The following is a 13,190-nucleotide window of genomic DNA, read 5'->3' on the forward strand; positions in this document are numbered from 1 at the left end:
GAAGAAAAAAAAAGGTATAACTGTAAATGCTCCATTAACTACCATGAATTACTGGAAACAAATTGCACATGTAGATGAATCCCTAAGGAAGTGACTGCTGTCCAGTGCTTTGCACTCAAGTGTAAACGTCATCTGATTCAGCCAGCCTATTCGAGTTCAACCAGACTGCAATGGTTTAGGATGCTGTAGTAGCTGATTGACATTTTAGAATATACCAACCATCTCTCACTATTCCTTCTGAGCAGACTAAGGAGATAAAATAAGGGAGGAACAAATTCTTTGTAATCATTCAGTGCATAGGTGAGATGCTACCATACAGCACTGGGACTTTGTCTACAGTCACTTATTTTATCTGTTCTTCTTTTGAATCCAGTGGTCTGTAGCCTTATTACATATTGAGATAAAATGAACTGCTAGACCTGATCACATAAGGGCTATCTTTTCCCCCAGAAGCTGATAACAAACCTTTCCCTATTCACAGACCTTCCACATGTTTTTGTATGATTTCAACAAGGTTCTTGATGCGCAGTGGAAGGTTCCATGGATCTTCTTGAATGCTGGCTTGAATATTATTCCGACACCTAACTGTGGTTTCTTCCTTCTGTTTAAATTCTAGAAAAAATGGAGTTTGTCACCATTAAGGAAATGCTGCATAACTGAGAGTGGCTTATTAGTTAATACAAGCGGAGATACAGTATCGATAGCAAGAACTGTGAATGAAAGAGGTTCTGAACTAGATCTAATACAGAAGGGAAAAAAAAGACTATTCCTACAGTCTCACGGTCAGCAGTCTCCCAGCATTGTTTTCAGGATTGCGGACTAGAAATCATGTTCATAGGTCACGTGCACAGGGAAGGAGAGTTCTCCACTACTCAAAGCACAGAATTTCCTTCTATTTTTTATGTCTTCTATAATGTACAGGCAGTTATATCTAGAGTCTCCAGCTGTGCAAAATCAGATCAACTTTTTAGTTGCAGCTATCACATTTGATAATACTGATGAGAAGTTATGAAATATTTGGCTTTTCTTTCACCTGACTGAAGCTAATTATTTAATTATGCAGGACAAGATCTATTCTCCACGACTTAGCTAATTAGCTAAGCCAAATGTCCCATCGTTGGTGGTAAAATGCATAAGCAGACAGAGAAACGCAGAAAAACTGTGCCAAAAATCTGCTCATGAACAGGAATGGGACAGCATTCAAATTTACATCCATCACTGCAAGGTGTATATTGTAGCTCAGGATTGTATTAAACAGTCACTTTGGTCCAGGATTCCAGCTGAATGGAAGCAGGACTTGTCTGTTCCTTAGTGTGATGAATGTGAGATCATCAGTTAACTAGCTAACTTTAAAAGACTCAGTGTAATTTATCTAGTTGTAATAAATGAGACTGTTTAAGCAAAATAAAATAAAGGAAGTGAACATAGGGTGTTCGTTAATTCCTCACCTCATTCAAACAGTGCATGGAATGACTAACACAAGAAAGACTACATAAATGGGAATATGTTTTGTGAAGATGAACTTATGTAACAAATAAGCAAACAGGAGCTATTTCTGGAAGCAGAAAAAAATATCTCCTAGAATTTGCCAATGTACCTAAAAATAAGAGCTTATAAAGGTAGGTGGCACCCATGACTACAACATCTGAAGTATAACAGAAATAAACTTCAGATTTCAATTCAGAAAGGAAATGCAGCAAATGTTCATAAAATAAAGTCCTATGTATTGCAGGGAGAGAAGAAACCACATCCTGGGCCTCAAACCCATTAAGACCAAAGTCTCATCATGCTCCCTGAGGAAAAAAAAAAACAGAGTATCATTTGTTTGCTCTCTATGGGAATCAGTTTTCAAAACGAATGTCATGTGAGGATGAGTTTACTCTGGCAATTACCCATCTCTGAAGAAAAGCAGAACAATTCATTAAGCAAACTCAGGCAGAACTTTTTGGTGCCTCAGACCTACAGTGATCAGTCTCTCATCAGCTTATCAAGAATGTTCATTTTCCTTGAATCTGACCTATCTCTCCCTTGTACCTTTTGAGATATATGTCTGTGTTTACATCGAAGGATAGAGTTGGAGACTTATGAAAGACCTATGAGGATTCAGAAATATGTTACAGAAAAGTGCTCTCTGCGTTTTAGAGGGAATTCATGTAAAAATAACCTGTTAAGGACGCAAAATTGCAGTGGTCAGACATGGCACCAGTTATTAATGTGCCCTGTCAGTATGACTGGGCAGACTGCAGAGCTGAAGTAATCCCATTTGGCCATATGGCCTGTGTGCATTCATATTAAGCTGTTCAGTCTTAGGAAATCACATTCTTAAATACAAACCAACCTTTTTCTTTACCTTGCAAACTGTGGTCCATTGGAAAGTGCTTGGTTTCTTCAAAGGCCTTAGTTATTATTGGTCCTTTTAGAAGTGCATTGATTGCATCAACCTACAACAAGAATATTTTCAGTCAGTGCTAGTAAGACTTGCAGAAGAAAATTTGGACAGAACTATTGCGGGAAAATGCAAAAACCATTACACTATTTGATTTTGGAATGATTTCCATAAACATCCCTCCATTAGCAAATAGCATTGAGCTATTCTAACCATGAACTGTCTTCAAGAGCCTCACATAATATTTTGCACAGACAAGCAATGATCTACAGGTTGATGAGATCAAAAGCAATACAAAATGATTCACCTGATGCTATACAGCTATAAAGACTTCTGTTGGCTAAGCCTGTGGGCTCTCCTAGTATCCATACATGTGGTCCATTTTGATCACACAAGGTCAACAAGGAGTTTTGCTATCTTTTTCCTTTTCATCAAAGCTTTTTTCTCCTTAATCTAATGCCTTACATAAGGCAGGTCAACCTTGCCTTAATCACACAAATCAACCCTAGCGTTGATGAAACTGCTTCCTCAAACTGTCCTATAATCTGTTTACTTACACTGTACCTTAAAATCTTAATAGATTGCCTTCCCTCAAAATATGATTTAATTAAACAACCTGATACTTCTGATCTCTTATCTTGACGCTGATGCAATTGCAAAGAGTATGCAAATCTGTGTAATAATAATGGTTTACATACCTGGTTAAAAAGATGTTCCAGACAGCCATGAAGTTTGTCTTGTTTGTCTAAAGGAATTCTCATATCATTGGGAAGCTCATCCCCTAATAAAGGGAAGATGAAAGACTTTTAAGTGTCTTACTAACATAATCTGTGATGAGGTCATGATACAAGCACAACTTCACACTCAAGTGGGTAAAAAACGATTGCTGAAGACAAAATGGGAGCTCAACAGCTTTTCTATAGCTAATACATAAAAATCTTAATGTTTTTTCACCTTATAAAAAAGTCCGAAACCTAAAGAAGCTTATGTCTGCCTAACACCTCTTCTATGTTCCAAATTTACCATGGTTCATTAAAAAATTAGCAAATATCTATTAGTTTTGAAGAAACAACCTTGGCAACTTAAACATGCAAGTGCTTAAAATTAGCAAAGACCTATCAGCCCTACTAAAGGTATGAGAAGTATGTCTGTTACCTATGCATATACTCACCTGATCCCATCTCATCGCTGCCTAAGTAAGAGCTATTACTCCGTACACTGGTGTAGGACAACACTGAATCCCGGTTACTGTTACATTCACTAGAAAGAAAAGCAAAGAGGGTGATTTAAAAAAAGCCATCCTTATGCCCAGTCTCTAATACATCATCGTTCTGCTTAACTAACACTGCAATCACCAAAACAAATTCCCTTAGGTATACACAAGAGAAAACTCAGTTAAATGCAGAACAAGCAGTACACAAGGCCTCATAGGATGGCATTGTTACAGGATGTCTTTTTCCATTTTAAGGAATGAAGACGGGCTTCCTACCATAGGCGTCATTTGGATTGCATCATTAACCATGCCCTAGGAAAACAGATGAGGGGAGAAATAATTATACTCTATGAATTTGAATTTCAGCAGAACCCAGCGTTAGTTACTAGTTTTCTGGATATTACATCATCCAATTCCAGCGTAAGTTGCAGGTGCAGCAGCACAGATATTGGAGATGGCAGAGGACATCTAAGGAATCAATGCCCTCAGAGAATCACACGACAGAACCTAACACTGTGTCAGGAAGCAGAAGAGTCACTTCCATTGGCTTCACATCAATACTGGCTCCATGCAGGGAAAATTCTAGCAGCAATCTCCTCTGTTTAAAGTTCAGTTTACACTAGCCATAATTTAGCTACAGGTTTCAGACTGCCTCCTTCCAGTTAAATGACACAGTGTTTTTAATGGTAAAAGCCCAACATAAGACCTACAAAATTCTCCATAAAGATTGTCTCTTCCTCTATTTTATTTTGGACTTAGATGAAGAAAATAAGTAAAAGCAATTAAAAGAGGCCTGGTCCCTAAGCTGGGTTCTCGCCTGTCCTTCGTTAAACCTATTACCAAAGAAATCTACACTTTCTGAAGAAGACTTAAGGTGACTGCATTGCAGTACAAATTCTTATGAAATCTGAAAGACGCTTCCTAGTGATCCTTGAGAAAGAAGAAAGGCCAAAGCAAACAAGACATTTTCTTATCTGTAATTTGCCTGCTTTTGTAGCTCCTCAGTAGTAGTTTTTCAGATCAAAAACTATCAAAATACGTTTTATTCCCCTTTGAGTAGCGATTATCTATAATTTGTGCTTAATTCTCTGCCTCTGTCTAATAAAGGTATGACAGAAAAATGTTTCTCATCTTGCCTTTATGTGCAAAATTTTGGAGCAAGTGACAGACCCACAGAGACCCTAGTTTTGATCTCATTTTGTTACCCAGAATAGACGACCCTCCATTATAGCATACTTTTAAACTAAACAATGTTCAGAAATGGGATTTCTATTAATAATGAAGGAAATTGTTCACATTTCAATAAAACAGCCTCAGAGCACATGAGCAGATTTAAATCTGTAAGAATAAATAGATGCTGCAGATCTCAACATCTTAAGTGCTGGTTCTGTGACTTTACTGATTTCATATCTGCTGTCCTTGGAAATGTTCAATATACAGCTGGACAAGACCCTGAGCAACCAGTCTCATTACACCTGTTTTGACCAGAAGATTGGACCACATGGGCTCCAGAGGTCCCTTCAAACCTAAATTATTCCGATTCTGTCATTTCTACAGCCCTGCAGAAGCATAACACAATTAGTATTACGTACATAATTAGTATTAAAAAAACACCACCAGGCAAAGAATCAGGCCTGTAACATGGAAGTTTCAAAGATATATCATTCATTTAAATTAATCCTCATAACTCTCTGGAGAGTGTCCCTACTCCTATATATAGGAAAAGTCCTACAGTCTTACTACGAATGTTAAAATGACCTGTTAAGGATGCAAAATTGCAATGGTCAGACATGATCACAACTTGTTGTTCCATTTCTTCTGAGGTTCACTTTTCAACTGTTTCCTCACAAGAAAGATAGACTTGGAGTGAGTGAGATTTCCTTTGGTAACAAATACCCCAGGAGAAGCAGCAGTCCATCATGTCTCAAGAACAAGATTTTGGGACACCTGAATAAATATTTGCACTTGAGGTTTCAAAGGCCCATTAAAAATAAAAAGCTGGATGCCCATTTCTGTCTCTCAGTGTCTTAAACTTCTGGGAAAATTGTGTGCAGACTTGAATGGAAAAATCACCTTACAATAGCACCTCTCATAAGATCAAGCAGTCTGCAAACTCTGTTGAGCTTTTATGGTTCCCAATTACATGGTATAGGAGGGTAAAGTCACACTAGACTATTTTATGTTCTAAGATAATTTAGTTTTCTAAAAGTCTTGGTATTGTGGCAAGCGCAGCAATCTTTTATTTAACATATAGCACTGTTCCTATAACTTTCCCAGGAATCAGAAAATTCTTAGTAACATAAAAGCCCTAACAAAGTACTAATAACAGGAATGAAGATGGACCTCTGGACCTCCTCGCTGCTAGGATAAGTCATATGGTAATTCATCACTTCTCAGTGCAGAGTCACACAGAGAGCAGTTATCCTCATGGCACAGCACCAGATGCACACTTGCATCAAGGCTGACAGTTTACTGCTTGTTTGCTTCTGCTGCAATGCAACCTTCAAAACCTGTTCAGACTGAGACCCCATGAAGTCCCACTGGTGAACCTTTGAGAAATGCACCATGCTATGGAAACTTCAGACTGATACCCGGCATTTTAGTCATGCAAGCTATACCTACTGGTGTAAATATTGGATAATCTGCTCTGGGAAAAGAATCTTGGTCTATTAATTTATCATCTACTACTGTAATATTGAAACAAAATGAGATAGACAAAGAAGATGAAAAGAGTTGCAGGTACTACTGCATAACTTCAGCAGGAGTTCATGTGACAGTTGTGTGATTTTGGGTAAGGGGAACCAGCTATTGCCTGGGTGGGCCTCCTGCCTGGTGAATCCATACCTGGATTAGAACTTCAAAATACTATCTAGTAAGGTGAAAGAGACGTATCTATCTCTGGACTAACCTGTAGGAGTCTCTAAAACTCATTGTGTCATGTCCAGAGTCTTCCTGGTCTTCCTCAGAAACTTTGAAACAAACCTTCTTGATGCCACCATGCTCAGCTTTGTCAGTATCGCTCTCTTCTGTTCCCAGGGAAGGTGGAGATGTCTCCTCTGTGGATGGAGGCTCACACGCACCACCTTCTGTAGGTTCTGTTATGGTGGACAAAAGTCTGCCAAAGTGAAACATACTGCTTTCAGTGGCTGGTGGGTAACCTCGCAAACTAAGTATCATGACTATGACTGGAATTCAGATATATGAAATCAAAAGCAAGCTTGCCAGTATTTGAACTGTACATAGACTACAGCTGTGTAAAATTGTGAGTGCTGACAGTAGTTCATGGAAATTCATTAATCTGAATTCATAAAAGGTCAATTTTCCAGTTGTTCAGATCTCTAAGTGTAATATTAAACTTGGCTAAAAGGATAAGGTTGTGACTGGTTTAGCCACATAAAATTGATCTAACTCCCCCTTGCCCCAGAACAAACCCCAAAACTCCCAACTCAGATGGGTTAAAGCAAAGCCACTCTCTTTAACAAGTTCAGTTGAATTTTATGTATGATTTTTCAGACTCCCCTTTCAATGCTGAATTTGGGATGAAAAAATGCAAAAAGTAAACCTCTAGCAGTACAGTAGGAGCAGAAGGCCACCCAAATTTTTCTGCAACATACATCTTGGAAGATAAGAGTAATTATTTGCTGAAATAAATTATTATGTGCAATATTCTTGCTTCCACTTCCCACCTCCTCCTAGTAACCTACCAAGTTTTTTTTAGACACTAACTGGCACCCCTACACCCACAAAGTACATATCATAAACCTGCTCATCGCTGGCCAGTGGTGGGAGGCTTTTAGTCAACATTTTCCAGTTCTTTGAATTAGTCTCATTCTACTGAGACAGGCTGAAATCCTTACAGGTTTCTGTGCATATCCTGTATTTGCCAAACTGCAACCTTGTTACTAAGAGTCTTTTCCTCTTTATCTACTAAAGATTGCTCCAGTGGTTAAAGCTCAGACAAATAAGGATAGAAGGCAAAGACTGAATCCTTCTTGTTGTTCACAGGAATAAAAACACCTCCCACCTCTGCTGTAGGGCATGTTTCGTTGGTCCCTCATAGAAGACAAGACACTAGCTAGATTCACGTGACTGGGACATAAGCCTTCCTATGTCATTGATTTCTTTGTCCATCACCTTTGCTCCCACCACATTTTTGCCTCTTCCTCTCCTCTCATTGCTCAGTCTTCTATGTTGACCGCAATATTTGCCTACCAGACCCATTACTCAAATCCTTCATTACGATGGGGAAAAGAAAAAGACTGAAAGGGAAAGGGGAAAAAGTAGGTCCCAAAGAGAAAGTGGCCTCAACTTACAAGTTTGGCTTAGTTGGCCTTATCATAGAAAATATCTCAAGGCTAAGGGTCTATATGGAGTTCCAAAACCACTATTGGCAGCAAACAGATTATTACATTAGAATATAGTATACATGAAGAAGCGGAACGGTGGCTTGTTGAATTCGGGCAGAGTTTTAGGCGCAAATGGCAATTAGATGTACACTGGTGGATCTGCATAGGAGGAGATTTGACACTCCACAACCAGCGAGGAGCAGTAAGGCAACTGAGTGTGTGAATGGGCAAGTACAATGGAGTATAACAATTGTGCTCATAGGCAGAACGTATTTTCCAGGGGGTTATACCTCCATTTTGTAAGAATTGCTCTCTGCAGTACATACTGGATTATCTACTCACTTATTTATCTGAATGACATATTGCTTCATTTCCTTCACTGCAATGTCAAGTTTGTTAAAAAGGTGCAAGTAGGAGTCCTGTATCTCCCGGTCTTCCTGCTTCAGCAGAAAACTGAGTCCCCTTTCCTCCTGACTTGTTTCTCCATTCTGCTGGCCAAAGCTACCATCAAGATCTCCATCTTCGGGGACCGAGCATCTCCAGGACGGTGCAGCCATAGTGGTGATGCAATGTTGAGTGTATGAGACTGGATTTAAGGTACCTACTAAACATTGAAGGGTCTAGTTAGTATGGCTCTCGTGCCTTTCTGCACTCCATCCCAATAGTGATAGTTTGGGATGGGTGAACTTTTAATAGGAATGGAATTAATATACTCATAAAGAAAATTTCCCAGAATTATTTTGTAAGATCACATTCTATGAAAAAAGTGTTTGTTTTTTTAGAAAGAATATTCTTTCCTTGCATGTCAACTAAATATTTTGAAGTTACTGCAGTTCAGAAACAGCTGAAGTTATAGGAGTAATAACAGCCACTGTCCATCCATATGCTATCCATATTGTCTATATGAGTATCTAAAAGTATTTGTTGAAATGTTAATGAATTTAGGCTCTCAGGAATTGGTCAGTATTATTATTCCAGCTTTACAGTCATTCATTCTCTCTCTCTCTCTCTCACACACACACACACACAACGGTATATTTTTTCTATATATAAAAACTATTTTATATAAAACGAACACTATTGCATATATGTTTATATATATAAAAGAAATGGGATTATGTCTTTATAGAAGAGAAATAAAATCCTTTTTCATTTAGAAATGCTGACAGAAGGTATATGGTACTTTCTTATCCACCTCAGCTCACATTAAAAATACTATGAAATTTTAATATTTTTAAGTGAGCAGGGCTTTTAAGTGAGCAGGCTTCAGTGACTTTGTTTTGAACACAGTCAATGGTATTCCGGACTAGATTGGTTAGTCTACATTTCCATGTGTCCATTCCAAACATTCCTGCACTCTGACCTTGCCAGACAATAAATCAGAAGTATATTATGTGAGATTATGATGAGGAAATGTTGGAAGTCAAATATTCAGCTTGTAAGACAAATGCTATGTAGTGGCCATTTATCAGAAAATAGATCCTCTTGACAGAGTAGGGGCTTCTAGCTCAAACAGGTGTAAATTACTTAGTAATGACTAAACGTAACCACACTACAATCTAATAGGTTAAAGTTTTCCACCTGAATATAACCTCTCTTCACAGTATGAAACCACTTTTTCTAGGACTATTACTAGCCCTCATTACTTTTCTTTTGGTCAATAAGTCAGTTCTACAAAGTCCAAACAGGACACTTAAGTTATTATGAGATAACCACACTGCTTAGCCAGTAAAAACGTTTGACCTGAAGCCTCTCTATCCATGAAGGCCTTATTATTCTGACAATGACAACACAACCTGGCTGTCATTGTACTGGAAAAAAGGGTATTGGCAAGGCTGTGCTTCTTTGCAACTTATTTTCAATTTGTTAAACAGTGGAAAGACACAACTTTCTATGCAGCTAATACTAATAGGTTTTGAAAGTTAATTAGCACCTTGTTCTGGATCAAGACCAATAATAGAAGGTTTCCGTCCAATGCGAATGCTGAACGACCTCCCTGCTGAGGTAGTGTTTTTGGGGTATGATACCTCCATGAGGTTAACGTGGCAGTTGGTGGGGCAGAAATCCATACTGTTGAGGGCATGTGGTTCCATGATGGCTTGTTTGAAGGCTGGGCTCACCTTTGCCTTCAATTCATCTGCAAACTAGGAGAAATAAAGCAAACGTGTGCTACTTTACTTGCAAAAATTTATGATACAACATAGACAATCCTTTTTTCTTCCTTCCAGCCTTCTTTTCCAGAATCATATGATTTCTACTGCAGCTGAAATTACACTTTCCAAAAAAAAAGCTCATAAAACAATAAATGAAAACAATTAACAGTACTTTCTAGGGGCACCTTCTCAAACAACTCAGGTAATTGCCCAAAAGAGCATGCTTAGTTTATTTACACTATGATACACTGCAATTATGCTCATATTAATTCCACAAATCAGACACTGATCATTATTTTGTGGCCACATTTATTCAATCATATGGTGGTGATGGACCTGCAATAATATGTTCTAACTCATAGCTCTGACAAGCTGAACGGAGTGCTTTACAAATAAGTTGCTTTACCCTCACAATCTGCAATTTAATTAACTTGCAGAGCTGTCTTCACGCCAGTAGGACACCTACCTCTAAAGCACTTCAGATTCATAAATAAAGAATACTGAGACCCAGTGATCACAATGAAGTATTGTCTCAAGACTTCACCAATAACTAGTAACGTTGTACCTCTTGGTAGTTTGCGAGCCTTCTGCTAATACTTTCCAGCTTAGTGTCACAGATTTGCCGGAATTCATACTGGGGCATGGTGGCCACAGCACTGCTTAGGGATATCAGCCTTTTGCAATTCCTTACAAAGTGATTGTCCTCTGCAGCAAACGCCTCTAAAATCTAAATGAGAAGACAGGAACAATGATATAAGACTTGACAGTGCGGGAAAATGCAGTTTTCTTCCACTGGATAAACCATAAAGCCCATATATTGACATGGTTGAATAAAGCTGCCTTTATTAGCAGCTGGGGACCATTATCGTTTCTAACCCCAGAGATATTCCTCAGAAATTTTCAGAATATCTGATATGGCTCAAAATAGCCACTGTGCACTGTCAAAGTTACCTGCTCTGGCATGCCTTCTCTTTCATGGGACATAATAATAATGTTATTGGGATGTGACGGAAACGTTTACTATCATCTCATTATTGTGCACATCTGGATCAAAATACTAAGCATTGCTGGTTTCTGATAGTAGCAGTTCTATCTGTTTCCTTCAGTGACCCACCCAGATGGGAAAAAGCTGCTAGAATTTTTTTCCAAGGTAAAGCAATTCTTGCTTGAGAAGATTAACCTTGCCTATCAGCAAAGAATGCTGTACCAGATAGGAAAAAGGGAGAGTTCCACAGCTGAGGGCCCCCTTTGGGCCCCTAACAGCTGAAATCCTGCAAGCACTTGCTGACTTGCCCATACCAAGAAAAAGCTGTTATAATTTGGTACATTCTAGTTAAGAAAACTCCAGGCAGGATTGAGAAGAGCATGTACTTCCTCATCAGGAGTGCCCAGCACCAGAGGAGTGCTGAGATTATCGGCCTCCCTGTTCTGTTTAGGAATGAAGCTGGCAACGTACGATGTCTGGTACCTTTGCAGTGAGATTGAAGCAACCTTTCGGTTCTACAATTTTCTCTAGGACAAAGGATTTGATTCCTGCACTGCTGACATATTCATACACCACACCATGCTCCAGATGAGTGTTATCCACAGTCAGGCTAATGAGAGGTGTTTCATCACTAATGATCAGTGGAGAGATGATGGCCTGTGGTGTTTGGGCTGAAACCAAAACAAGTCATTAGAGGCAGCACACGTGCATATAGGCATGCATATGGAAGAGAAATCTGTTGAGAGGTATTAAATGCAAAGATACCACCTTTGGCTGAAGAAGTCTTTGAACCACAAACTGCTAGAGGCTGGAAGGGTCTTCTTAAGAAGACATTTGCTCCTCCCAAGACATTTGCTGTTGGGCACTGCTGCAGGCAGTGACAGGAGACAATGCATGTGCTCCAAGCCACATTCTGATGTTCTTGTATGCATCTATGCACACATCCATGCACACGACACCACTTTTAGCTCTGTTCAGCATACAGATACACAGTTCCCAGCAGAAACTCTTAAAGGGAAGTGAAGTATGTTAATCTCAGAGTCTTGCTGTTTATAACCACCCTCTGGAAGACCTGCCACTTTTCTGTCCAAGCTGTAAGGTGTCCTCCAGAAGCATTTTACATGTAGATACAAAAGTGAGACGGGAGAGGGAGATAACATTTTTGCACACAGAGAATGCTACTGTCACCACAGGACAGCTTTAATTTCTAGTCAGAATGAGATCTGCCAGAGGACTGCTCACCTGCCTCTACCAGGGCATTGCTCCAGCTATTCCACTGTGGAGCTGCAGTTTGGCCATTGGACTACCAGCTCACCAGGGCTTACATGGGATTCAGGCAGGTCCTAGAGAAGCTGCCAATGCTGTTCAGAGAGCCCAGGCTCCGTCCTTTGGAGTGAATCTGGTTGCAGTATTCTCCTCTAAAATCTAGTAAGCTCTAAACATGAAGGTAAATCTTAAGCTACACTTTTCTAAATTGGAGGAAGTACATCCACACATTTTGCTAACACTGTGGTAAAATGTTCTGAAAACTTGCTCCAGATCAGCAAAGTCATTTTAAATGGTGGCATACTTAATCACAGGAAACACATGTTGTTCCAGCTGAAGTTACTCACAGACTCCCTCCCTCTTCAGCTGCAATTGTTTTTAACCTCCTGGTTTGCAGGGGCTACCAAATGGTTCCAAAATTGCTGAGCCTTTTTATTCTAGATACTGTCTCTCTTGTAAAGTTCATAAAGGATGGGATCTGTTTGCTCTTTTAAAGCAGAATAAGCTTAAAAAATGCTAACAGTGTTTGTAGAAAGCAGTATATCAAACCTGTTTCTTGCTAGGACCCTAGTTTTGTCAGAACTCTTTCACACAGGCAAATAGAGTTTCACTGCAGCAAAAGTAGATTAGAATATTAGTGTATGTGAACTGGGTTGTCTACATCTGCCCCTCACAAGCTAAACTGTGCCAACCCAGACTTGTGCTCACAGCTTTCTTGGCTTTGTTTAAAATTTCTGGTAAGACTAACATTGGACTAGTCTGGGAGAGCCTGTAGTAGTAACTACACAGCTGACATGCCAAATAGGGTCCACATATCTCTGACAAGGAACCTCCTTTGTCA

General features: G+C 39.3%; 1 protein-coding gene across 4 annotated transcripts in view; it reads right to left on the minus strand.

Moving 5' to 3' along the window:
- Positions 1–13,190, minus strand: part of PREX1 (phosphatidylinositol-3,4,5-trisphosphate dependent Rac exchange factor 1) — a 185,002-nt gene that overhangs the window by 12,445 nt on the left and 159,367 nt on the right. Inside the window, exons 22-30 of one of the 4 annotated variants that reach the window (XM_068912114.1) lie at positions 11,567–11,754; positions 10,664–10,825; positions 9,879–10,089; positions 8,288–8,546; positions 6,508–6,714; positions 3,558–3,646; positions 3,085–3,167; positions 2,351–2,441; positions 484–612 (exon numbers count right to left, since the gene is read on the minus strand). In XM_068912114.1, the coding sequence (XP_068768215.1) occupies positions 484–612; positions 2,351–2,441; positions 3,085–3,167; positions 3,558–3,646; positions 6,508–6,714; positions 8,288–8,546; positions 9,879–10,089; positions 10,664–10,825; positions 11,567–11,754 (1,419 nt within the window). Of the gene's footprint in view, positions 1–483; positions 613–2,338; positions 2,442–3,084; positions 3,168–3,557; positions 3,647–6,507; positions 6,715–8,287; positions 8,550–9,878; positions 10,090–10,663; positions 10,826–11,566; positions 11,755–13,190 lie in introns of all 4 variants that reach the window. The other 3 variants (XM_068912111.1, XM_068912112.1, XM_068912110.1) reach the window with 3 other exon arrangements.

Source organism: Struthio camelus, chromosome 18, assembly GCF_040807025.1.
Source record: "Struthio camelus isolate bStrCam1 chromosome 18, bStrCam1.hap1, whole genome shotgun sequence".
NCBI classification, from domain to species: Eukaryota; Metazoa; Chordata; class Aves; order Struthioniformes; family Struthionidae; genus Struthio; species Struthio camelus.